Genomic DNA, 27,999 nt, shown 5'->3' with positions numbered 1-27,999 from the left:
ACACCCCCTTTCTGATCAGATCCGGGCTGATGTAACCCGGCATGCTTGTGGCCCCGCCTCCTCCTCTGGCCAGACTCCGCCCCCTAAAGAGCTGTAGGAGGACGTCATGCTGTAAGATCCGGTAGAGGCTGTGCGAGGTGACCACCAGTGCGGGCACCGGGTAGGAGGGGTCATCCGGACAGGTAATCTCCATCTGGTGCCCACAGCAGTTATTTACAATTCTATGCTGTATCTAATTGCCCCTCCCTCCTTACCAACCTACCCCTCCAGTGTCCTCCAACCCCCAGAGCAGGGATGGGGAACCTTCGGCCCTTCACCTGTTAAACTACATATCCCAGCATGCCCTGCAACAGTTGCAGCATGGCCACATAGCAAAATCGTAACAAGGCATGTTGGGATTTGTAGTTCCACTACAAAACAGCTGGAGGGCCGAAGGTTCCCCATCCCTGCCCCAGAGTAACCATTCTACTTACTGTACCTTCCTGCCCACCCTTCTAATAAACCACAATTACCCTTCACCCCAGCCATTCCCCATACCATGCTGTATATCACTGCATTCCCCACTTGCCCCTCCAGTCTCCTGCAGCTACCCCCCACTCCAGCCATTCCCCCATACCATGCTGTATATCACTGCCCTCCCCACCTGCCCCTCCAGTCTCCTGCAGCTACCACCCACTCCAGCCATTCCCCATACTATGATATATATTACTGCCCACCCCACCTGCCCCTCTAATCTGCTGCAGCTAACCCCCACTCAGAAATTGTGGGGCCCAAGACTGGCATAATAGTCAGGCCCCCTCTATTGTTACGCAAAATATTTTAGTCAGATACTTTGGCCGCACCCCCGTAGTCGACACCATTAATTCGATTTTTACAAAAATATAACCATTAATGACAGCGGGGAAATGGCAACATATTACGCCAAACATATTATGCCACACACCATAATGCCCATTACATATTGTGACACATACTGTAGTTATGCCACACAGCATAATGCCTGTTACATATTATGCTAAATAGCTGTAGTTTACCTACATGCTCGATGACTGGAGTACGTCTTGTTGCCAGGGGTTACATGCTCATCGCCACCTGGGGGGATAAAATACTCATTGCCAGGGGGAGTAACACGCTCATTTCCATGTGGGAATACAGGCATGTTGCCCAGGGGGAGTTTCTTTGTTGTTGCCCAGGGGGAGTTTCTTTGTTGTTGCCCAGGGGGAGTTTCTTTGTTGTTGCCCAGGGGGAGTTTCTTTGTTGTTGCCCAGGGGGAGTTTCTTGGTCGTTGCCCAGGGGGAGTTTCTTGCTCATTGCCCAGGGGGAGTTTCTTGCTCATTGCCATGTGGTAATACATGCACATTGCCAGGTGGACGACCCACAACCTGCTGCATAGAGAAAACATCTCAGATGGCCGTGGGCGGTGTGAGGCGCTGACAGCAGTTTCCGGGAGAGCTGTCCAGGGCCTGGGATAGTTTTCCCCATAGTACCCCCCTGCTGTCGGCCCTGACAGCAGCCATTTTCCATACCTTGGTGTATCTAACTGTCCTACCCTCCTGCCCGTCCGGTACCTTACAGCTACCCACCTACAGAAGTATCTACCTACATACCTTACACTTACATGATGTATTTTGCTTTTACCATTTGTTTTCTATATACAGTAACCTGATCCTCAGTCCGGGTGTGGTATCGCTTACAGACAATGTCTAGGTCGACGTAAAAAGGTCGTTATGAGTTGTTCACATTTTTGGGTGGCAATGTCAACACCTGAAGACTTTAGACGTCCAGTTATATCCATTTCACATTTCCAAAATAAACCAAATTATTGCCAGGTCGAGGTGCAGTGTGAAAGCGCCAAAGTGAAATGAAATAACCCGGGTCGAAAAGCCCGGTATTTCAATTTGGGATTAAAGCAGAGTTAAAAAGAGTTTGGTCCCTGGTCAATCTGCATTGTAAAAGAGTCTGTCCCGGGTTATTCAACCTACCAATCGACAAAAAAGTGCTGATTGGCTGTTCCCGTGTCTCCTTTTGACACCTCATCTTTATTCCAGCCTCACAATCGACAATCAATGGGGGTGGTACTGTTTGAGGGTCCTTGTTTTCTTTGTTAGGGAAAACATACAAACTCAACATACATAAGGCCTTGGCGGACTGTAACCTCTGACCTCAGTGCTGTGAGGCAGCAAGCTAACCTTTGTGGCACCACAATGCTCCCATGCTTGGGGAATTCCCATTATTGGCTTTGCGTGCTTGTTTTTAGTGAGACATCTGCTTGCAAAATGCTCAAGGTATAGCGACAGGGGGGCGGGTGTGGTCAAATCTCCGAAAACCACATTTTTCAGAGTTTTGACCACATTCCTTATAAGTACAAAGCTCCAGTGACCGAGCAAAAGGATCCAGAGCTTGTACCCGGCAGATAATGCCATCTGTAGCTGAGATGGCCACACAGAAGCCTGAGGGCTTGTTTACACATTCTTCCCAGAGAGGGATCCAATCAGATCCCTCCCAGTGTCCACAGTGGTTCATTCGTCCACCAGGCAGAAGGACTCCCAGAAGTCATGTCATGGCAGAGGACGGGTCTTTTGGGAAGAGCTATCGTATGCGATTTTTATCACAATTGTACCTGCATACCAGTGTTATGAATGCCACTATTGTGCAATGAGGGGCGGGATGGATTGGATGTAAATTCTATGCCTGGTGCATCCCCACCCTGGAAGAGTTAAAATTGCAAATATTTTGCAAATGTCTCAGGAGTTATCTGAATAGGCCGACAACAGAGAACAATAGCTCGTACCCAGCTGTATTGAAAACATGCTGCTCCTTGCCTCAAGCTCTGTCTTGGCTTTGAAACTTTGACATATATACTTTAGCAATGACTATGGGCCAGATTCTCTAAGCTTCAAAAGTGATAAAATGGAGAGTGATAAACAGCCAGCCAATCAGCTCCTGCCTGCCATGTCACAGACTCTGTTTGAAAAATATCAGACAGGAGCTGATTGGCTGGCTGTTTATCACTCTCCATTTTATCACTTTTGAAGCTGAGTGCATCTGCCCCAGTGTGCCAAGCACAGTGTAAAAATAAGTGAAAAACCTTATGTCAACCTTTTCTATATTGACCTTTTGTTTGTGTCAACCTTTTAGGACTGTCGGCTAGACATTGTCTGTGAGCTATACCGCATCCTTCATTGAGTGGCCTCTAGCAAGATTCACGAGGATGTATCTACATCATTGGGGAGGGAGGTGCTTTACAGCTCACGCCACAGTGACGTCACTAGTACACAACGGATTCATAGGGGGTTATTCAGACTTGATCGCTGCTCTGCTAATTTGCAGAGCCCAGCAGTCAGGTATAGGCCGCCCAGACCAACATTTCCAGTGTGTGCAGTCTGTGCGTAGCCCAGGACTTAAGTGGGTGTGGTATGACTCAGTGACGGTTGGGATTGCGACGGTCAGTATACTGACATCCGAATCCCGCCCGCCGGTATTCCGATGGGGAGATCGCAGAGAAGTCCCGGACTACCCCCCCCCCCCCCCCGCTGTTGCTTCCTTTTCTCCCCGGCCATCAGCAAGTGTGTATGCACTCGCCAATATCCGCATCAGTGGGAATTCATGTAGTGTGTATGGGGCTTTACTCAGCGGCTGTGGTAGGAGCAGTGGGTTCAAGTCAAGCCCTGAATAACCCCCATAGGCTGCATTCTCATAGATAGGTAACCGTGCAATTTAATATGCTTGTTATAATTCCCAGCAATGGCGGCCCCTGTTAATTAACATTCAACATGCCATGTTTACCAGATATTTATCCTACATCATACTTGCCTACTTTTGAAAACGAGTTTCAGGGAGATTATAGTTGGTAGTAGAAGTTTGCACTGTGCCCCATTAAGGGGGCGTACCATGCTCCACCCATAGGGCGTGTCTACTTCCATATATGGAGAGATTGTGAAAAAAATTGTGAACGTGGCACCTAGAATCTTTTAAATTTAATTATATCCAAATGTAGGTGAGCTCCAAAGCAGAAATTAAGATCTGCTATACTTGCTAAAGTGCTGGGAAATGGTGCTGATGATTCAATGTAAATGTATCTGTCTTTCATTCCTTTTTCCCCCCTAAAATGTAACAGTGTAATGGGGGCTAGGTGAAATGAGGGAGATTGCTAGACCAATGAGGGAGAGAGGGAGATTGCTGCTATTTCAGGGAGACTCCTGCAGAATGCAGGAGGGGAGGTAACTATGATGTAACAGTGTAATGTGGGCTAGGTGGCATGAGGGAGATTGCTAGACTAATGAGGGAGAGAGGGAGATTGCTGCTATTTCAGGGAGACTCCTGCAGAATGCAGGAGGGTAGGTAACTATGTCCTACATACCTACACGTAGGGAGTTCTATGATTTATTCCCATAGTCCATAGTCCATGTGCCGGCTGCCATTTTGTGTGTGAATTTTAATATTGACAACATGTATTCGGATTTCTTAGCGTAAAAGACGCTGACAGATTTCTGACAGGAAACGGTAACGTTCCCGGGTGGATGAGGAGATTCCCAGGCATGGTGCCTTTCTGTACTCTGTATAATACATCTCTGAGAATAGCCCAGTTATACTATGTTATATCATTCCCGCTTCTGCCCCATAACCAATAGTACATTTAATCCGATTTTGCTCCTGATACTTTTTTCAATTGCTTTTTTTCATTAATCTTGTTCAGAATTGCTGACCGCCTCCATAGCTTTTACCAGTGTCCTCTTTTCTTTACTTCTATCTGGGCCAGATGTACAAAGCTTCAAAAAGTGATAACATGGACAATGATAAACCGCCAGCCAATCAGCTTCTAACTGCTACACACTGGCTTTGAAAAATGCCTGGCTGTTTATCACTCTCCACTTTATCACTTTTTGAAGCTTGATACATCTGGCCCCAATCAGCTCCTACCTGACATTTTTCAAACACAGTCTGTGACATGACAGGTAGGAGCTGATTGGCTGGCTGTTTATCACTCTCCGTTTTATCACTTTTGAAGCTTAGTGCATATGGGCGTTTTCTGTGAGTGTCCGGTAAAATTCAGGCATGCCCAGACGATTTCAGGGAGGGTGTGTGATGCCAGCACCGACCAGGTAAACGCTGCCCAGCCGAGCGAATCCCCGTGCTGGCATTTGAGTCAAATCATTGACTAGGGATGTGTGATGGACTTTTACAGAAATAAGGCAGCATGAAGTGAGCAACATCTCATGATTTTGTCTGTTATATAAGACATGTAAATTTGGAAGGCCCGGCTTTGTGTTTGTGGGGGGGGCCAAGGGAGTCCCCAGATGTTGTTCTGAGTTCACAACATCGCGTTGCCCGTTATGTTAGTGTGGTCTGGGCTTTTATCTCTGGGGTAGTAACTGGGTCTTTTTCCTGTAACAGGAAACCTTTGTGTGCTCATTGTAACTTGTCTCCTTTCAGCCGCCGCTCTGCTCTGTTACATATAAACACAGAAAACGCAGCAGGATGTGAAACCAGCAGTGATACCGGGTAAGAAATCCTCATTATTATCTATATCATAACTGTACATGCACTGCCAACCGCTATCACAGTATAGTAACATCACCAAACCTTTAAAGCCCCCAGGATTGCATCTAGTTACTAATATTGATTGAGTCATTATCTTGGTGGGATCGTTACTCCTAACACACCGCTCTCTGCATGTTACTGGGCTTTGTGTTGGAGTGGTCCGTATTTGAAGGAAATGGCCGGCTTGTCTCGGAATCCTTTTGATTTCCTCTGTGAAATTCTATTTTTGGATTTTCAGAGCCTAAAATCTGTGGACACCGAAGAGCGCGGCGCCGCCACAAGTTACAGTTTCCGAAATCACAGCCTGTAACATGACAGAAGGTGATTGGTTGGTGTTTTGTTGCTCTCCACTTGGAACCGTTTCCAAGCTTTGATAAACCTTCCCCTCGCTTCTCGGTCCTCCAGTACTGTCAGCTTAACGTATAGCTAAAATACAAGATAGGAGGAAGTTCATGCCAGAGGTGAAGTACTGCCACTGACCGCGAGAGGCCATTTCGGCAGACCAAATTACTCCTTTGTGTGCTAAAAGTTGTCATAACAGAAAGTGAAAGTAATATTTGCAGAGACACTGATTTGTTTCAAACTTGCTGTATATTGAGAAAATAAAATCTGTCACAGCTCAAAGTGAAAGTACATGTATCTATGTGTGTTTCTATGTATTATGTGTGTCACAGCAGAGTGTGACACCCCGGGTAGAAAACAGGAACTGCGTGGGTTTTAAGTTACCACTTATTGCTATTTTTGGCTGAACAAATATTTTTTATAAAAATAGATTTTTATTTTTCCTTTAAGACACCTGAATACCTGTAAAACGTGTTTTATTACCGGAGGGTTCGTAGCTTCCTAGAAGGTCCCATTTCTTCACCAAACCCAGCAAACTGCCCTCCTAACCTTCTGTTCCTCGCCCTGTCTACCCCTCCTGTGTCACCACTGTCTGTCTGCCCCTCCTCTTTAGAATGTAAGCTCACAGGAGCTCTCTTAAGGCCCCCATACACTAGGGCGACTTGTCCTTAGGACAAGTCGCCCCCGACTTCCCCCTGTGCTTCCCCGACTGCTCCCTGGGGGAGCTTGATTAGATTGGCACTTGATGTGCCATTTTTTACATGTGATAAATCGTCACATGTAAAAAACCCGGGGGGTAGGGGGGGGCTACAGAGCAGGGCTGCTGGTGGGAGCAGGGGGGGCTGGGGACGCTTCGGGGGACACAGGCGGCATAGAGCCGGGCAGAGGGAGCCGGGAGCTGTCAGTGCTAGAAAAAAAAGCCTATACAATGAATGGGCAGCCTGTGATAGGCTGAGCGCTCTCTCAGCCAATTGCTGACTGGCTGAGAGAGCGCTCAGCCAATCACAGTCCGCCCATTCATTGTATGGGCTTTTTTTTTTTATTCAGTACTGACAGCTCCCGGCTCCCCCTGCCCGGCTCTATGCCGCCTGTGTCCCCCGCAGCGTCCCCAGCCTACCCTGCTCCCTCCACCGCCGCGCCGCCCCACTAGGTCCCAAGTCGGGTGGTCGGACGTGCAGCAGGTCCGACCACCCGACGCAGATCCGATGCGCATGGGACCGCGCATCGGATCTGAGGGGACATCAAAACTAGCCGATTTTGGTCCGATTTCGGCCAGATCCGGCTGATCTGGCCGAAATCTGACCAAAATCGGCTAGTGTATGGGGGCCTTTACCTCATGTGCTTATCCTTTGTTACTTCAGCAGTCTTCCACTACACCAAAGCACGCTGTTTGCTGCCACCTGGATACTTATGTTGCAGCAATCGGCTGCTGTTCCTATAATCATTTACCCTGTACTTATCCTGTATTGTCTTCAACTGTAAGTCACTGTTTTCCTGTTTGATTATGTGTACTCTGCAATCAGGCGCTGCGGAACCCTTGTGGCACCATATAAATTAAGGGAAAAAAATAATAATAATACATTTCATATTTTCCTCCTTTCACACCTTAATACCCGGCCTACTACAGTCAGACTTCACTAACGTTAATGTAGCCTGAGTAGTTGGCACGGTTGTCTTACCCGTATGTACTGACCAATATACCTGTGATCCTGTGTCCCTGTATCTGCTAATTACTGGCTTTACGGTTCATCGTCCCTGCAGTGCTGTACACTGGAACAGAGGCGCCCGGCTATGTCTGTTTAATTACATCTATCTTGCAGAGGCATCTGGAATGTATCCCAGCCTCATTAGGTTCATTCTCACTGTTCACGAGCTATAATTATTACTATTTATAAAGGGAAATAAAAATCCCGATGTGGCACACAACAGTCCACAACGCAGGTCACCTTCTATCGATAAAACGGAGTTCCCAAAATGCTTGTGTGCAGGTGACTCTCTTGCCATTAATTAAAGACTAGTCGTCCAGATGAAATAATTATATAATTGGCACCAAACGGTGACTGTGGTTGAGATGCACTTAGCCTTGAAAAGTGATAAACAACCAGCCAATCCGCTCCTACCTGTCATTTTTTTTCAAACCCAGCCTGTGACATGGCAGCTAAGAGCTGATTGGCTGGTGGTTTATCACTCTCCATTTTATCACTTTTCAAGTTTAGTACATCTGGCCCAGAGTCCCTAAGTGTTTAATACAGTTTTACAGCTGCCTTCTACATCTCTATCCCAGAGAAATTGCCTGATTTTTGTGTGTGAGCTTTTATGATGCAAATTATCTAAAAAATATATGTAATACCTAAGTATGGAGGAGTAAGAGGTATACATATATCTTAAGTGTTCCCTGAAAACTCACCTCTTCAGGCAAGCCTATCATAATTAAGTTCAATGCACCTTACCCTCTGAGGTACTTATGTATTATATAGCTTCCCTTCTGGACCTACAAGCTATGCTATTACTGCTGCCTGTCCTTGTGTTTCCTTCCTATATCCCTATAGATTGTAAGCTTGCAGCAGGACTCTCCTATCTCCAAGTCTGTCTGTTGTTACCCAGTTTGTTCTATCACTGTCTACAATTGTAAAGCGCAATGGAATCTGCTGCGCTATATAAGACCCTGTAACGGAATCTGCTGCACTATATAAGAAACTGTAACGGAATCTGCTGCGCTATAGAAGACACTGTAACGGAATCTGCTGCGCTATATAAGATGCTGTAACTGAATCTGCTGCGCTATATAAGACACTGTAACGGAATCTGCTGCGCTATATAAGATGCTGTAACGGAATCTGCTGCGCTATATAAGACACTGTAACGGAATCTGCTGCGCTATATAAGACACTGTAACGAAATCTGCTGCGCTATATAAGACACTGTAACGGAATCTGCTGCGCTATATAAGACCCTGTAACGGAATCTGCTGCACTATATAAGACCCTGTAATGGAATCTGCTGCGCTATAGAAGACACTGTAACGGAATCTGCTGCGCTATATAAGACACTGTAATGGAATCTGCTGCGCTATATAAGACCCTGTAACGGAATCTGCTGCGCTATATAAGACCCTGTAACGGAATCTGCTGAGCTGTATAAGACACTGTAACGGAATCTGCTGCGCTATATAAGATGCTGTAACGAATCTGCTGCGCTATATAAGACGCTGTAACGGAATCTGCTGCGCTATATAAGAAACTGTAAAAAAATTACAAATAAAAAGGTAGATTATTGTAATAATTCCAATCCATTCCCATGTAACTGCACTGTGGTCCTTATACTGGGCAGCTGTGCCATCTAGTGGCCACAAATAGTAACAACAAGGACAATTTGTGCATTATTAGGAAGCAATTCAATTATGGCCCAGTTGCCTTGCCTGGCAAGTAATTGTGCACATATTCTGCACTTACTGTAGCCCAAGCTCACTGTTTTTTTGGGAGCTGCGTGCAGAAATCCACTGGTCCAGGGCAAAGTGAGGTGCCATTGCCGGCTCTTCCACCTCGTTATAATGGCACTTCGCCCTGCTTGTCACTAATTGAATTGACCCCCTTATTGTTAAAAGTTTATAATTAGACAGGCGCCATACATAAAACTGCCACAGTTCCTAACAAAACGTTCTGTATGCTTTTGTCGCTCCGCAGGCGATATGTGCCCTCGTTATTTCTACCAGTCGCGGTAAGAGGACATTAGCGCCATGGGCAGCCCTACTGAGCCGGATGACGTCCATGTGGCGGTGATCCGACCAAAGAATGCCGGAAGCCTCAATTCGCGGGAATATCGAGCAAAACTGTATGAAGTACGTAACTGTGTAATCTGATTTATTCTGGGGGGTGAACAAATACTCAAATTGTTTGGCAACCACCAAGCTCCACTGCCAGATAATATTTTCAAGAAATATTATATATATATATAATTATGATATGATGTTACCGATCATATTTTAGTCAAAAGCCCATTTCACTACCAGTATTTAGGTTTGCATTGTGGGAGGGATCCGGTGGAATCCCATCATAAGTGTCACAAAGTACCTTGGTCCAGTATTTAACACCTGATGATTGTGAGGCAGCAATGTTATCCACTATTCCAACCATGCTGCTCCTTTGTGGGGCAGCATGGACGGTGTAGTGGTTAGCATTACTACCTCACAGCGCTGAGGTCATGGGTATGATTCCCACCAGGGCCCTAACTGTGCAGAGTTTGTATGTTCTCCCCGTACTTGCGTGGGTTTCCTCTGGGTACTCCGGTTTCCGCCAGCAATCCAAAAGTATACTGGTAGGCTAATTGGCTCCCAACAAAATTAACCCTAGAATGTCTGTGTGTATATGTGGTAGGGAATATAGATTGTAAGCTCCACTGGGGCAGGGACTGATGTAAGTGGTCATATATTCTCTGTACAGCGCTACGGAATATGCGCGCTATATAAGAAACGGTTAATAAGTAATAAATAAATTGTACGTTGTTTGCTATTAAATACAACAGGCAGCGATTCCATCAATTCCTTACACAAATAAGCCCCTGCTAGTGTGTTTTGAAAATAAACCTTTTCAGCAGTAAGTCTGGATATAACGGACAGGCAGAGTGGGCCCTGCTCACAATCTGGGGGAAGATTGATTATTACACATAGATCCCATTGGTCCAGCCAGATTGCTGCTCACCAGGAGGAAATAAAAAAATAATCTATGTAACAGAACCGACCTGGAGAGGAACAAAAGTAATTGTAGATTCTGTTCGTTATTTCCCCACTACAGATATTAATGATCGAGGTCCCGATAGAGGGGCAGAAGAAGAAGCGAAGGAAAGTTTTGCTGGAGACTCAACTTCAGGGTGAAAAAGACAAATCCCAGGAAATCTTGGACTATGTGTTTGAATCCACAAAGCCAATCTCGCCTTCCAATCAAGGGGTTAAAGGTCCAGTGAGCTTTACACGTCCGTTCTCGTCTTTGTGTTTTTAGAAATATAAGTGCTAAAGGAACAATGTCGACTTTGTCAACATTGTTGTGTTGTGACATAAGGGTGGTAAGGCCCCCATACTTCTGACACGGATTGGTGCAATTTCCTGATTCCCTGACACCTGGGATAGAGGATCAGGAATATTCAATAAATTGACAAATGTCAATACAACAAAGATTCATGTAGGATTTCCCCGATGGACCGCCAATCATCCATGCCAGTCAGTCGGCAGTTCCGGTAGCATTAGGGATATGAAAGGCAGATGTATGGAGGCCTTTACTTATATAAAAGTAGTGATCTGTTGCCTGTTATAGACTCACGGAACTCCTGTATAAGTCCCAGTATCCTTAGCGGTCACAGTAGTCCTATATCGCCTTTTATCATCTCTCATATCTACAGGTAAAAGAGTTGTGTTGATGGAGAAGTTCCCTCTGGATGGGGAGAACGCCGGCAGAGAAGCAACACTGTGCCTGGTCCCCACATCTGTGAAAGGTAAAATCCTCCTTTGTGTCTTGCAGGGTATCTAGGGCCTAATTCTGGTTCACTCGCAAAAGCAAATTCTCTCTTTAATGGACAAAAGCATGCTGCACTGCAGGTGGGGCAGATGTAACGGGTGCAGAGAGAATTAGATTTGGTTGAGTTCTTTTGTTTCTGTGCAGGGTAAATACTGACTGCTTTATTTTTACACTGCAATATAGATCTCACTTTGAAGTAACACCTCACCCAAATCTAAATCTCTCTGCACAGGTTTCATCTGCCCCACCTGCAGTGCACATGGTTTTGTCCATCTAAGAAGGAATTTGCCTCTGCGAGTGAACCAGAATAAGGGCCACAGTGTCCAGACTCTGGTCATGTGGACGTTTCCTTAGTATCACAGCGATGAACCAGCTGGCATACTGGACCCATTGTGTTCTGTCTATTTGTGGGGGAGCAGGGGTGACTCTGGACCAACGTAATACTCCCAATTAAGATGATGACACAACTGGTACGTTCCCACTGTATTGTCCCGTTATAGATAATTCAAAGGCCACGTACAACCCCGGGAGTCCTGTCTTCTACTGCTTGCAGGATATAATGAGGGTCTGCAGCGAGACAAGTACCCACTTCTCCGCCGTTACGGCACGCATGCTGATTTCCCTGGACAAGTAAGGATTTCACTATATTGTGGACTGAACCAGTATTCAGCCTATCGAGTCATTAAGAACTAATGAGTATTGTTCTTTTTTATATATATATATTCCACCATTAAGGAGCTGCAGTGCAGTATAAGGGACAATTCCAATTGTATACTCAAAAAATACAGTATAAAACACAGCAATTGGGTTAAAATCACAGTAGGTAATTGGTAAAACAAAATCAGTCATTTGTTGTTATTATTATTGTCATTCTTATTATTATCGTTTATTTATATGGCGCCACAAAGGTTCCGCAATGCCTAACAATACACAAATGAGGGGTGGCAAAGGTTTATATATTCTAAGAAAGGCACATGAGGAGAGAGGACCCTGCTCTTGAGAGCTTACATTCTAAAGGGGAGGGTAAGACAGACGGGTGACACAGAAGGGGAAGAAGGGTACTTGTTTCCTAGCACGGCCACAATCTTGTGGATCGTGTACCTTTAAGTTAAGGTACACGATCCACACGATGGACCCGATTTCCTTTGAAATCAGGTCCATTTTGCCGGCTAAGACACAATATCGGGGGCATCGCGTCGGTCGGGACCATTAACATTGGTCCCGACGCGACCGACGCGATGCCCACGATTTTTCCATAGGCTTCAATGTTAAAAAATATTTTAACATTAAAATCGTGTCGGGAAAGGTAAAATATCGGGGGCATCGCGTCGGTCGGGACCATTAACATTGGTCCCGACGCGATGCCCCCGATTTTTCCATAGGCTTCAATGTTAAAATATTTTTTAACATTGAAATCGTGAGAAAATGTGAAAAATGTGAAATGGGCCAATATGACCCATTTCACATTATAGATGTCCCCGTCGTCACCCCACGATAGACGCCAACCCGAAGCGTGGCGAGCGCAGCGAGCCCGCGAGGGGCGGCGGTGCGCGTCCTCCGACCTTTTCATTCCCCTACTATCCACGTCGGCGTGGAGTTGAGAATAGAATAGTGTGGCGAGCGCAGCGAGCCACCGAGCCCGAAGCGTGGCGAGCCCCGCGAGGGGACGCGTATAACTTCACAGGTATACGCGTCCCCTCGCGGGGCTCGCTCCGCTCGCCACGCTTCGGGCTCGGTGGCTCGCTGCGCTCGCCACACTATTCTATTCTCAACTCCACGCCGACGTGGATAGTAGGGGAATGAAAAGGTCGGAGGACGCGCACCGCCACCGCTCGCCACGCTTCGGGTTGGCGTCTATCGTGGGGTGGGGTTTACGCCGTTAAATTTGGGGGGGTTGGGAATATTTTAAATTGAATCCAATGTAAAATCGGGTCCCAGGGACCCGATTTACATTTCATTCAATCAAAAAATCAGGTCGGTCGCGTCGATTGCATCGCATGCGATGCGATCGACGCGATTTTTCCGACACGACCACCCCGATGTAAATCGGTGTGGCCGTGCTAGGAAACAAGTACCGGAAGAAGTGAGCATAAACAGGTTAGGATGAGAGATGGTCAGGTTTTATGCAGGAGGGTGGGAAGAGGTCAGCTTAGTCCTTGATATTTGAAGTCTAAAAAAGCGCTGGGTCATCCAAGAGTAGACAGCAGAGAGACAGTTGGAGAAATGAGTGAGGATAGAGAGAGATCAGGAGATTAGAGGCAGGTAAACTAATGATCCTGGTTTAGGCCGACAGAAAGGATCAGAGTCACTGAGTATGAGTGCCTTTGAGATATTGCAGGGTAGGAATCAAGAGGATGCAGGGCCCTGCTTGTGAGATTTTACAGTCTAAGTGCGGGATGTACTAAGGGGAAAATGCGGTAAAACCCCTGTTTTCGGGGGGTTTACCGCATCTTCTAATGTACTAAGATCCGTCCGCCCTGACTTTGCAAGGCATGGTATCACCACCATGAGGTGGCAATACCCTATAGAAGCCTGTGGGCTTCTATTGCCATCCGCAGCACACCACAGATGTAGACCCCCCTCCCGTCCTCCGTGCTGCTGCTACTCCTCCTCCCCCAGCAGCATGTCACAGCTGGGGATGTTCTTCCGGATGCAGATGGGAGGAGGAGACGCTGGGGACCGTCGCAGAGCCCAGAAGGTGACGGAGAACTCTCCTCCCCCCCCACCCCCCACCACATGGGGCTCTGTCACCGCACCGCAATACTAGCCGCATATGTTAGCACATATGCGCTAGCATCGCGGCGCGGTGAGGGGTGACGATGTATATTAATACATCCCGCCCTAAGTGGGTTGGAAATCAAAGCCGGGTGTTGAAGTGGGAAAAGATGAGGCTATACCTACAGCGGATGTGAGCTGGAGGCTGGGCACATATGAATCCCTGCTGGCCAGAAGACATTCTTAAAGGGTGAGGAAGGGAGTTCCAGAGGAGCTAGCAGCACAGGAGAAGTCTTGTAAAGCAGACTTGTGTCTATGCAGTGTCATGTGTCAGCTGATAGGCTGCAAGCTATCTATAAGCACTCGCTAGCTGAACACCAACACACCAATGGGGTTGGTAGGAGGGAAAAAGCCATTTAAAGGAAGGTAATGTTCATAAAGATGGTTAGTTCGATGATGGGATTTTATTATGAGAGTTAAAGGGCGAATGTTCTTAATGGGGTAATCTGAGATTAAGGGTTTGAATGATATAATATGGTATTGATTGATTTTGAGGAAAAATTCATAATGGAGATGGGAAAGTTATTGATTGCAAAGGGTTAATAACGTTGAATGGGTTTGTTGTGAAAATGATGGTGTTATTGGTTTTAAAGCAGTCGTGGTATGAGAATTATATATGGTGCCCACTTGTCTGCTTTGTATGATTGTATGGTTTTTCTTTTACATGGTTAGAGATTTTTGTATTATTATTTTTTTTATAACCCTACCGACTTTTGGATCTGGTGCAGTTACTGGGATGCTCTCTGTATTGGCCACTGGGATTCTCTCTGTATTTTATGGGGGCTTGTTGCTGGTTGCTCGCTGTGTTGTGTGTTGATCACTGGGATGCTTTTAGACATAGGCAATGTGATTTTTTTTTTTTTTTTGTATTTGAACTCTACCTACATTTGTGTTGGCCCCACTCACAGTTGATTTGGTCCCGAGGACATGAGCCCACTTCCATATTTTTGTCCAGTGCCACTTTTTCCACTCCACCCTTGCTTGCAAAACCCTTTCCACGGTGTGTGCTCCCACCATGTCCACTACTGCCTACTAGTATAATATCTTGTACATTTTCTGTGCATTACTTTTGTCTTTTCTACACCTATTTACATCTTGTAAGTTATCATTTATTGGGGCTGCCATTACATTTCCACATTTATGCACTTTATCTGAGGTGAAGTACAGCTAGAGGCCACTCAAAGGACAAAATAACTCTGTTGTGTGCGAAAAGATGTCATGACAGAAAGTGAAAGCAATTTTTTGCAGGGACACTGATCTGTTTCAAACTGGATATGGAGGTGTGAAGACAGAGATTGGAGGTAGGAGCAGATAGGGACTGGGGATGGGGTGGAGAGTTTTTGGACTAAAAACTGTCACAGCTCAAAGTGAAAGTAAAACCTGACACAGCTCAAAGTCAAAGTACACTGCAGAAGCCATCATTTTAACAGGCTTTTAACTAGTTATAGATAAACCATAATCCTGATAACTTTTCTGGGATTTGGTTCAGGCTACAACATGGCTGCCTCCGTAGTGTGCAGGTAACCGATTCACATTTATTAAAGCAAAGTAACTGACCCTGAGCATCATCCCCTTTATCCCCGTCTGCTGCACAGGTGGCTGGAGGAACAGCACACAAAGTCTCACGCCATCTCCGCACTGTTCCGGCCTTCTCCTCTGGACAGGATCAAAACCAACGTCACCAACCCAGCGTATTCCACGGAGGCCGGGCATTCTGAGGACTCTCTGCATATGGGCTACACTGCCCTGGAAATTAAAAGCAAAATGATGACGTTGGAGAAAGCCGACATGTGTATCTACAACCCGCTGTTTGGGTCAGATCTGCAGTATACCAACAGGGTAAGGTTCTTCGGGTGTGGTACAGGGGTCCGATAGTCGGGATCCCGGCAGTCCTTAGCCCGACGTTGGGATCCCGACTGATCCCGAGCGCAACAAAGCTCCTTGCAGGCTCGCTGGGCTCCCCACGCTGCGCTACGCCTGCTGACAGTGATTATAATGAGTTCTGTCACCTCTCACTATAGGTTGATAAAGTGGTAATAAACCCATACTTTGGGCTTGGAGCCCCGGACTACTCCAAGATCCAGATCCCAAAGAGAGACAAGTGGCAGAGGAGCATGAGCAGCGTGATGGAGGATAAGTACGTCCCATTGTTATTTATGTATTATTATTTAACAGTTTCTTATATAGCGCACACCTATTCCGCAGCGCTGTACAGAGAACATTTGAACATTCAGGCCCTGCCGAGTGAAGCTTACAATCTAAATTCCCTACCACATGTACACGCACACACAGAAGTTCTAGGGTTAATTTGTTGGGAGCCAATTAACCTACCGGTATATTTTTGGATTGTGTGAGGAAACCGGAGTACCCGGAGGAAACCCACACAAGCACGGGGAGAACATACAAACTCCGCACAGTTAGAGCCATGGTGGGAATCTAACCCATGACCTCAGAGCTGTGAGTCAGTAATGCTAACCATTACACCATCCGTACTGCCCAATATGTCATTATGCTGACTACAAAACAATTCTGATAAATCTGATGCTACATTTAGGCTTTACCAGTTTTAGGACATTTTAGCTGTAGTGGTCTTAAAAGATACTCTAATTTTTTTTTTTTTTTACATTGGTGGATATGGTGGGTTCAGTGTTGTTAACATGTTTTACTAATCTGCTTTTGTCCACTAGAGAGCGCCAGTGGGTGGACGACTTCCCCCTGCACCGCAGCGCCTGTGAAGGGGACACCACCCTGCTGGGCAAGTTGTTGGATGAGGGATTTTCAGTTAACCAACTAGACAACGACCAATGGGCACCGATACATTATGCTTGCTGGTGAGTCCCTGACTAGGCTACGAACATACGCAGGTCTGAATCGGGCCCTCAGGGCAGAAATCTTATTTGTTTAATTTTTGGGCTTGTTTGTTGTGCTTAACACAAATGGCAGGAGCCGATTGCTGATTTACTTTATCTCTCTCCACTTTATCTCTGTGCAAGGCTTAAGCTCACCAGCAGCATAACATAACTGGCCACAGAGCGAGTTGTGAGGCTTTGCACTGATCATGTGACTCTCATGTTACAGCCTCCTGATTGGTTGTGTTAAATGATAGACATAGGAATACACAATTTAAGGCGAGATTGCAGAATGTTTTTTCTCGTCATTGCACCAGATGGTGGTCAGTCAGTGACTAATGTTTCTGTTGTGTATTGAACACAAGGTATGGGAAGGTGGAGGCTACCAGCATGCTACTGGATAAAGGGAAATGTAACCCGAACTTGCTGAATGGACAGCTCAGTTCCCCGCTTCACTTTGCCGCAGGAGGCGGCCATGCTGAAATCGTCCAGATTCTTCTCAATCACCCGGAGACGGACAGAGTGAGTTCTGCTTCCCGGTCACATATAACATTATTGCCGTTGGTTACCTCTTTCTTCCTACCCCCTACATGCGGTTCACACTGGAGGACCACAGGATATAATGGCCATTCCAGAAGGTCCTCTCTCCCTGGTGGTCAAGGGGGAGGTGCTGAAGCCCGTTGCCTGTTGTTTAGTCCGAGGAAAAGTGTCACATTTGAAACCTTTCCATTCTATGTCTCCAGCACATAGCTGACCAGCAGGGACAGTCCCCTCTGGATATCTGTGAAGAGAACAAGCAGGGTAAATGGGAGGAGACAGCGGAGCTGCTGAAGAATTCCATGAATAAACCGGTAAGATATATCTGCTAGTATTTGAACCACACTGACTCTGTCACTCCTCATTCGATTGCATCTTTAGGGGTTCTCATACAGACCTCACAGCTGAGACTGCAGTCATTTGAGCTGCTGTGATGTCGCATTTTATGCAATCTAATATAACAGTGGATGTGCTTTGCTGTTCAGTATAACCCGGCCCAGTAACCGCATGCCACATCTTTCTGTGCATTAGTATGAGAAGGTGCGCATCTACCGGATGGACGGCTCGTACCGCTCGGTGGAGCTGAAGCACGGAAATAACACAACGGTGCAGCAGATCATGGAGGGGATGCGCCTGTCTCCGGAGACCCAGCAGTTCTTCGCTATCTGGATCTGCTCGGAGAATATCAGTAAGGAACAACCCGCACTCTCTAATATGTTTATCCAGACCTCTTCCATCCTCATCTGAGTGGTATAACAAGGCAAATAGTGTTGGCCAACGATCACAGTAAATGTATTTATCAGATATTCCTTTTCACACACACATTGGGGTCATTGTAAAGGTTCATGGGGGGGAGGGGGGGGGATTTAATTAGCCACGGGGCTTCGTGCAGTGTTTTAGCTGCTGGGTTACGTGCCCTAGTCACGCGCTTACTGTAGTCATAAGTGATTAGCTCCAGGCACTTAATATGGGAGATAAAACATAGCAGTAAGAGCTGTGGCCAATCCAATTCCCTTTGTACTGTTCTTTTCTATGAACTTATCCTCTTATGACTATCACTTTCACCTAATACATTAGTCCTTTGGTGTATTGTATGATGGCTCTGTTACCCCTTTCACAAAGCATTTCCAGGTCCGGCTCAGGTTAATAAACACTGGTGTCATGCTGTGTCACAGCCCATTCACACCACTGGCTGGACCTGGGATATTGCCGGGACTTTTTTCTGCGGAGGCCTGGCTTGCTGCTCTCCCTATGCAATGAATGGGACCCAGGTCAAACGACCCAGATTCTCCATTCACACTGCCCCATAGCCCTTTCTCACCGCGCCAGAACAACCTGGCAATAACCCGGGTTTGTGCGGCGGTGTGAGAGGGGTAGAACCACTTATCTGCTGTAGTATAATCCTTTTCCACCTGCAATTTGTAATACTTTACTCTCTTCCTTTCCCTACTTGTCTAACAATTGTCAGCCCACACCTTGATTTGGAATAAACGGGACGGAACCGTCTTACAAAGTATCGGGGTAATGTTAGAACGTATTACTCTTCCCGTGGATTCCTTCCTCTTATTTCTCCCGCTTGTTACGAGATGTTTATTTATAATGTGACTCCGTGTTTACGGGACAGAACTATTTTCCCACAAAAACGTTTTCAGAGTTCGGCCAATCAGCTTCATGCTTGTACATTTCCGTTTTATATTTTCTATAGTAACTGAGCACTGTATATAACAAATCGGTAAATTTTCTAATTTAGCCGTGTGTATGTATATGTAATAAAAAAATAAAAAAATTATTTGAATTTATATAACAAATGTGAGCGACGCCGGCATTTTTAGCGGATATGTTGAACATCTCTCACAGAGATGTTGGGACTGAAAGGGTCACTCCCGTATGCAGCGCTCACCGCAAATGTATCAATAAAGTTGATTGAACAGATGAAACATATTCTAGGGTAGGCATGTCCAAATGATGGCCCTCCAGCTGTTGTGAAACTACAAGTCCCATCATGCCTTGCCACAGTTTTGCTACTAGGGAATGCTAAAACTATGGCAAGGCATGCTGGGATGTGTAGTTCCACAACAGCTGGGGGTCCACAGTTTGGCCATGCCTGGTCTAGGGTTTCCATAATGCACATGTGTAACACCAATAAGACATTAGTGGTCTGTTTTGCAGGGCTACTTTTGGCCCCATTGCTGTGGATCAGGATTATATTATATTATATATTATATTATTTCTGTTTAGATCTGCAGCTGAAGCCTTTTCACAAACCCCTGCAGCACATCAGGGACTGGGCTGACATCGTTAATGAACTCACCAACCTGGACCCCCAGAGAGAGACCCCGCAGCTGTTTCTCAGAAGAGATGTGAAGTTACCTCTGGACATTGAGCAAAAGGTGACATTGCAGCTTCTACGTTGTCGCATTTCCGAATGACTCTGCAGCAGCCTGTAATTGGCAGTCTTGACGCAGCATGTGGCTATTCCCATTGCTTTCAATGGGAGCAGATGCATACGCTGGGGGGATGCGTTGCGTTACCAGTGACTTGCACGCAGTGCAGCCCATGTATGTGTTACAGTGAGTATTTATTGTCTTTCATAGATAGAAGATCCTTTGTCCATTCTCATCCTCTTTGACGAAGCTCGATTTAACCTCCTGAAAGGCTTTTACCCAGCGCCAGACGTCAAGCTGATCACCCTGGCCAGCCTGCTCCTGCAGATTGTGTATGGGAACTATGAGAGCAAGAAGCACAAGCAGGGATTCCTGAAGTGAGTGCTGTGTGTAGACCTGCAGAGAGGCAGGCGTCCTGGTGCAGTGGCATCGGCGTACAGTGGTGCTCGGTAGCCCCTTACAGTGCGCCAGCTCCCAGGTGACTCTGTGCCACTGAGTGTATTTCTCTCTCAGAGTGTTCCGCTTATTTGCATACAGAAAACAATAGGGAACGACAAAACTTCACGGACCAAATGAATGGGAGACATTTGTATATCTGTGTGTGATGGCATCTGTGTATAATGGGCTCCAATGCAGCGGTAGTGGCACTGTGTCATAGTCGCAGTCCATGTGGTACACTGCATCTCGGTTGTGCCAGGTGTCACGCAGTAGGGACATATAGATGCCAGATTTGAGGGCTCCTCTGTGTATATATTACTAGACTGGACTGTTTCTCATATAGGACAGTGTGTCCTCTCTTGGGTATCCGGACGGTGGATCCACCAGGTTTATGTCGACAATACCATGGTCAACCACTAGGGGTCGACGGCCTCTAGTTAGACGCCTATATTTGGTCGTCAGCGTTTAGATAAGACAGTGACTAGATCGAGAGTAGGCAGGCATCGACGGGAACCTGGTCGACATGGGTTTTTCATTTTTTTTTGGTTCCGGTCCACTTGGTTCCTACTCTACTATAGTAGGACTCTAATAGTGAAGTGAGCCAAGCGAGGAGACACTGTGCAAACACAGTGTCCACGGGCACCCCTCGGACATTCCGCACCAAAAAAAGACGACAAACCTGTGTCAACCTTGCTACTGTTGACCAGGTTCCCGTCAATCTAGCATCACTGTCTATGTAAATGCCGATGATCAAGTATAGGCGTCTAACTAGATGCATACGACCCCTAGTGGACAACCATGGTATTATCGACCTAAACCAGGCAGATCCGTTAATCCATAACCCCTGTGTTCTATGTCTGCCCTTTCTTTTTAAAGTGACTTTATAATGAATAATTAATTAGCAACAGTAGAATCATTGTCTAACATGCTATAAAACATCTGTAACCCATACAAACCGAGCCGTACTCACTGTTATATTCTACTAGTTACACAAATGCAGAATGCTGGCGCCTTTTATTCCTTCTGATTTGTGTTTCCATTCTCCAGTGAAGAAAACTTAAAGTCCATTGTACCGAGCACCAAGGTGAAGAGTAAAGCGCCTCAGTGGGCAAACCGGATTCTCCATGAGTACAAGGTGAGGCTGGTTCCTGGTGCCGGGGCTTGGTGAGATGTATACAGAACTGCATTGTGTAAGTGTAACCAGTATGTATGATGATGCAGCAGCAGCGTTATCAAGTCACTGATGTCTCTGAGGCCATTCGTGACCATTCTGAGACGATAGCGTCTACTGAAGGAATCGGCCACGCAGTGTAGGGACAGCGCCACCTTTTATGTGCTGATTTCGGAGAGCGGGCTTCACCGACTGTCATGGCAACCAATCAGCTTTGAAGTAACATTTATCAAGGGCATTCTATCAAATTATATGTAGCGGTTGATTGGATACACATCATCCTAAGTACATCATGCATTGTTTAAGTTTCTCAATACAACTCTGAATGTGAAATACATTCTAAGGGGTCAATCCCATCAACTGCGAAGGGTGTCGTGCTGTTGCTGTGGCATGTCGCCCAATCTCTTGCACTTTGCGATGACTTGAACCCGCGAGATCATTGCAGCTGATTGGATCGACCATTGTTTCAGTCCATTTTTGCCGATACCATTTCATGTTTTTTCTGTTGGGGGGGGGGGGGGGGGGGGATCGGGCAAAAATGGCAGCAAATTCTCCATATTACGTTAATTTGCAGCAATTTCAGCAATCCGTGCAGTTTTCGCTGCTGCAAAATTTTTCGCTCAGGTGAAAAATCTGCACTGGGATTGAATATGGCGAGTTGAATTCGCCCAAAACACAGATGAAAATGGCTGATTTTTTTGCCTTTTGAAAAATTTGGCTGGGATTGAATACCCCTTAAGACTTTCTTCTCTCCAGTCACTGTTGCGCTTTTATCTACAGGATATTAATGAGTTACATATTTTGGCTAGATAAGACCCATCCTCTATATAACAAGACTCCGATTATTAACTGTGTTATTTAGTTGTTGTGAAACTATCAATTCCCAGCCTACTCCCCTCCATGCTGGGGCTTATATTTGCACAATAGCTGGAGAGCCACTGGGTGTCCATACCTGCTTATGTCATTATTGTGGTCTCTCAGTGAATGTGTTACTGCCCCCTTGTGGCACATCAGTATACTACATGGTAGATTGCATGAGCAAATGAATCTGACTCTTCTCTGTGTCCTCTAAAGACGGTCTCTCCCTGCTCCCTCTAGAATCTGAGTACGAGTGAGGGAGTGAGCAAGGAGATGCACAACTTGCAGCGCATGTTCCTCCAGAACTGTTGGGACATTGACACCTACGGTGCAGCGTTCTTCACCGGACAGATATTCACCAAGGCCAGTTCCAGCAGTCACAAGGTCGTTCGGGTGTATGTGGGTGTCAACATCAAAGGCCTGCACCTCCTCAACCTGGAAACCAAGGTAACTGGAGGCTGGGAGCAGTATCTTGCTTCACTCCTCTTTTCTTGTATAGTGACGATCATACTCTCAAAGGATGGAGAACAACAGAAAAATCTCCCATTATAATGTGTCATAGCATGTGTCCAGTAGTAGCCGGTATATTGTCACAACACTAACCTTCTGTAAAGGCCCTATGTGCCCATAAAGGTTTCTTTACAGAATGAGGCCCTATGTGCCCATAAAGGTTTCTTTACAGAATGAGGCCCTATGTGCCCATAAAGGTTTCTTTACAGAATGAGGCCCTATGTACAACAAAAGATTTCTTTCACCCTCCGTACATCAGGTAAGGACTGCTAATTACTCTGGCCCACAGTTTTATTCCACATAACAAATGTCCATATGACAATTAAAAAAAGACCTAAAACACCATAAAATAATGGTAAAAAACAATGCCTCACTCTCTTCTAAATCCACATATGAAGAGTAGGAAAAAATACAAATGGCAAGGGTAAATGTCATTTCAACTAAGAGCCTCCCTCCAGTTCACCGACGCATTTCTGGCACAGCATTGTCCATATAATCTACAGTAGATCACCATACTATTGTCTATATAATGTACAGTAGATAACTACACCATTGTCAGTATAATCTACAGTAAATCAACATACCATTGTCCATATAATGTACAGTAGATCACCATACTATTGTCTATATAATGTACAGTAGATAACTACACCATTGTCAGTATAATCTACAGTAAATCAACATACCATTGTCCATATAATCTACAGTAGATCACCATACTATTGTCTATATAATGTACAGTAGATAACTACACCAGTCAGTATAATCTACAGTAAATCAACATACCATTGTCCATATAATGTACAGTAAAACATACCATGTCCATATAATGTACAGTAAAACATACCATGTCCATATAATGTACAGTACATTATCCTACCATTGTCCATATAATGTACAGTACATTATCCTACCATTGTACATATAATGTACAGTACATTATCCTACCATTGTCCATATAATGTACAGTACATTATCCTACCATTGTCCATATAATGTACAGTACATTAGCCTACCATTGTCCATATAATGTACAGTACATTATCCTACCATTGTCCATATAATGTACAGTACATTAGCCTACCATTGTCCATATAATGTACAGTACATTATCCTACCATTGTCCATATAATGTACAGTACATTATCCTACCATTGTCCATATAATGTACAGTACATTAGCCTACCATTGTCCATATAATGTACAGCACATTATCCTACCATTGTCCATATAATGTACAGCACATTAGCCTACCATTGTCCATATAATGTACAGTGCATTATCCTACCATCGTCCATATAATGTACAGTACATTATTCTACCATTGTCCATTTAATGTACAGCACTTTAGCCTACCATTGTCCATATAATGTACAGTACATTAGCCTACCATTGTCCATATAATGTACAGTACATTAGCCTACCATTGTCCATATAATGTACAGCGCATTAGCCTACCATTGTCCATATAATGTACAGTGCATTATCCTACCATTGTCCATATAATGTACAGCGCATTATCCTACCATTGTCCATAAAATGTACAGTACATTAGCCTACCATTGTCTATATAATGTACAGTACATTATCCTACCGTTGTCCATATAATGTACAGCGCATTATCCTACCATTGTCCATAAAATGTACAGTGCATTAGCCTACCATTGTCTATATAATGTACAGCACATTAGCCTACCATTGTCCATATAATGTACAGTACATTAACCTACCATTGTCCATATAATGTACAGTACATTAACCTACCATTGTCCATATAATGTACAGTACATTAACCTACCATTGTCCATATAATGTACAGTACATTAACCTACCATTGTCCATATAATGTACAGCTCATTAGCCTACCATTGTCCATATAATGAAACAGCGCATTACCCTACCATTGTCCATATAATGTACAGCGCATTATCCTACCATTGTCCATATAATGAAACAGCGCATTACCCTACCATTGTCCATATAATGTACAGTACATTAGCCTACCATTGTCCATATAATGTACAGCGCATTATCCTACCATTGTCCATATAATGTACAGTGCATTATCCTACCATTGTCCATATAATGTACAGCGTATTACCCTACCATTGTCCATATAATGTACAGTACATTATCCTACCATTGCCCATATAATGTACAGCACATTAACCTACCATTGCCCATATAATGTACAGTACATTATCCTACCATTGTCCATACAATGTACAGCGCATTATTCTACCATTGTCCATATAATGTACAGCGCATTAGCTTACCATTGTCCATATAATGTACAGTACATTAGCCTACCATTGTCCATATAATGTACAGCTCCTTAGCCTACCATTGTCCATATAATGTACAATACATTAGCCTACCATTGTCCATATAATGTACAGTACATTAACCTACCATTGTTCATATAATGTACAGTACAGTATCCTACCATTGTCCATATAATGTACATTACCATTGATTCAATTAATATGAAGATTGTTGATGCTTTATATCAAATTCAATATAGTGCCTTTGTATTGTGTGACCCTCTGACCCAGTGTGGGACACGTATACTGCTGCATCCCTGATAATGACTCTGCTGTTTCAGCGCTGTACCCTCAGCTTGCTCCCTATTGGTTGCTTTTCTTCAACAGTGAGCGTCCATCTTCTCCAAGTCCTGGTCTAGTCCTATTTAACAAGACCCCAGATGCATGGAGAGAGACTGGAGCCACGCTGTACCCATTGGCCATCCATTTTGGGGGTTATCCTGGTTCACACGCAAAGGCAAATTCACTCTAATGGACAAAACCATGTGCACTGCAGGCGGGGCAGATGTAACATGTGCAGAGAGAGTTAGATTTGGGTGTTATTTTATTTCTGTGCACGGTAAATACTGGCTGCTTTATTTTTACACTGCAATATAGATATTAGTTTGAAGTACACCCCTCACCCAAATCTAACTCTTTCTGCACATGTTACATCTGCCCCACCTGCAGTGCACATGGTTTTGTCCATTAGAAAATGAATTTGCCTTGTGAGTGAACCAGAATAACCCCCTATGTGTAACATGCTACTTGCGGTCTCTGCGCTAGACCATCAGACCTTGCAAAGGACACAGAACTGTCACATTTTATTAGCAGTATCTGCAGCTATTGTGGTGTTGCTCCTTTGCAGGTTTGTACCAGTATATTAGCCCCCCAGGTATAGATACTGAAGAAAGCGAAGCGGTCGCGCAGTCTCACGATTCGTCTCTGTACTGTCATTTCAGGATTCAGTCATTAGTTTCCTGTTTGGCCGCTTTAAGTGGCAGTTGGGAGACGGAGATACCTGCTTCCAAATCCATAGCATGGAAAACAAAAGGAGTTTCATCGTTCACACCAAACAGGTACGTTGTGCGCACTAGTCCTGATCTGATGGCGGAACCCATTGTGGCTCAGTTATTATGCTCTCAATGCAAGCGGAGACTAGAGCGATGAAGAGACCTCGATCAATGTGTCTGGCTAATATAAGGTATTATAATATAGCCAATCACAGCATGGCCCCCCAGATGTCTGGTAACAAAACAATAGAATTGTGCAACCCTGACGAAAAACACAATAAACTTACACAATAAAGGTTCTGTAAACAATTCACACTGTCAAGTCGCCCTAGAATCTTAGAAACAGAGAACAGACCATAGTGCAAATATTGCCATTCACAAGAACCAATTTGTTGGTATTAAGTTACACTCACATGGAGCTGTATTTTTGATAGCATGTAATAGGGGTCTTTTTTTTTGTTGGAATCCAAGCCAGTTTCAGAAGACTCCTGAAAGGACTTTAAAATAAACAAGATCTAGTGCAACATTGTATAAAAAAGTAAACATACAATTTATTGGTAAAACTCACAAAGGATGTAGTTAAAATCGCATATAGCCCATGCAAGGGCAAACAGGACTTCTCAAGGGACCATCAAATATGGCAGAAGGAGCGTGAATTCCCCGTTCTAGTTCCCAGGAGTCCGGTCGGCATCAGTGGTTAGGCTTTAGCGCGCTTTCGGGCTCAGGTGGCCCTTCATCAGAAGCATACTCACTGAGGTCGAGCGGGCTTCTTTTAAGCCCAGCACATCAAACAAAATCACAAGCAGCTGTGAGTTTCGGGACTCCGTGACCCGGAAGTGTGCCAAGATCATATCCGGGAGCTTCAAGTGTCCGTCTCAGATGTTCCACCATGAGGATGTGAAGCGTGCTACCGTTATATAGTTCCCGCACAGAAAGGTTCCCGTTTTTTTAGGTTCCATGATGTCAATATACCATTCGGTATGTATGGAACGCAAACTTCCGCTCCTTATGGAACGCACGTCCATTTTGTGGCCGTATCGCAGCCGCAATGTCCATATAAAATGAATTTAAAAAATTCATTGTATATTTTTTTAATTCATTTTATATGGACATTGGTTCTTGTGAATGGCAATATTTGCACTATGGTCTGTTCTCTGTTTCTAAGATTCTAGGGCGACTTGACCGTGTGAATTGTTTACAGAACCTTTATTGTGTAAGTTTATTGTGTTTTTTGCCAGGGTTGCACAATTCTATTGTTTTGTTACCTGTATTCTACGAATCCACCTGGTGAGGGTTCATTCTTGTGTCAACCTAGGCTGAAATCACTGGTACGCTTGAGACATACAAACCCCTCTGTTTTGCAATTCCCCCAGATGTCTGACCTACTATTTTGTGACGCTTTAATATACAGTAAATATATTGATTTGTGTTTTTCTTCTTTGTCCTGGTAACAGGCCGGCCTGGTGGTGAAGCTTCTGATGAAACTTAGCGGCCAGTTTATACCTGTTGATAAGAACGTGGCAGAGCAGTATGGCTATGGGTAGCTGCCACTAGACGGGTCTCATTCTTACGCTTCATAAACACCCAGTTCTCGCTGTGTGCCCACAGGACAATGGATTCCATCTAGAAATGAGAACACTCCGCTGCCTTATATATTATTGTCATTGGAAGTCACGTCCTACAACCCTCACTGGGGATGATGTTCAGTCATTGTATTTATTTTATAGGGGAAAAATAAAATGACGTCTGTTAATGGCGTATTATTGTTTAA

The 27,999-nt window shown here is 44.9% G+C and overlaps 1 protein-coding gene across 2 annotated transcripts; it reads left to right on the top strand.

Annotated features, from left to right (window-relative positions):
• Window positions 1-37: 37 nt before the first annotated feature.
• KRIT1 (KRIT1 ankyrin repeat containing) lies at window positions 38-27,999 on the top strand. Of its 2 annotated transcripts, XM_083189428.1 has the most exons (19): window positions 38-182; window positions 5,434-5,502; window positions 5,780-5,862; window positions 9,567-9,721; window positions 10,674-10,833; window positions 11,275-11,367; window positions 11,891-12,020; window positions 15,761-16,004; window positions 16,187-16,302; window positions 16,853-16,996; window positions 17,380-17,536; window positions 17,758-17,865; window positions 18,083-18,239; window positions 19,790-19,941; window positions 20,146-20,312; window positions 21,421-21,508; window positions 22,643-22,849; window positions 26,178-26,294; window positions 27,683-27,999. In XM_083189428.1, the coding sequence occupies exons 4-19, from the start codon at window positions 9,620-9,622 to the stop codon at window positions 27,770-27,772; spliced, it is 2,232 nt and encodes a 743-aa protein (XP_083045554.1). In that variant the 5' UTR covers window positions 38-182; window positions 5,434-5,502; window positions 5,780-5,862; window positions 9,567-9,619; the 3' UTR covers window positions 27,773-27,999. The 2 variants fall into 2 exon arrangements, with proteins under 2 accessions (XP_083045554.1, XP_083045553.1); XM_083189427.1 differs by lacking the exon at window positions 5,780-5,862.

Source organism: Crinia signifera, chromosome 5, assembly GCF_055691185.1.
Source record: "Crinia signifera chromosome 5, ASM5569118v1, whole genome shotgun sequence".
NCBI lineage: Eukaryota > Metazoa > Chordata > Amphibia > Anura > Myobatrachidae > Crinia > Crinia signifera.
This window is presented reverse-complemented; position numbering and strand designations above follow the sequence as displayed.

Coding starts and splice junctions, on each gene's coding strand:
- KRIT1 (XM_083189427.1), top strand. CDS start 9,620: ATGGGCAGCCCTACTGAGCCGGATGACGTCCATGTGGCGGTGATCCGA. Junction 10,834..11,274: donor TTCCAATCAAGGGGTTAAAG/GTCCAGTGAGCT, acceptor TCATATCTACAG/GTAAAAGAGTTGTGTTGATG. Junction 17,866..18,082: donor AGAATTCCATGAATAAACCG/GTAAGATATATC, acceptor TCTGTGCATTAG/TATGAGAAGGTGCGCATCTA.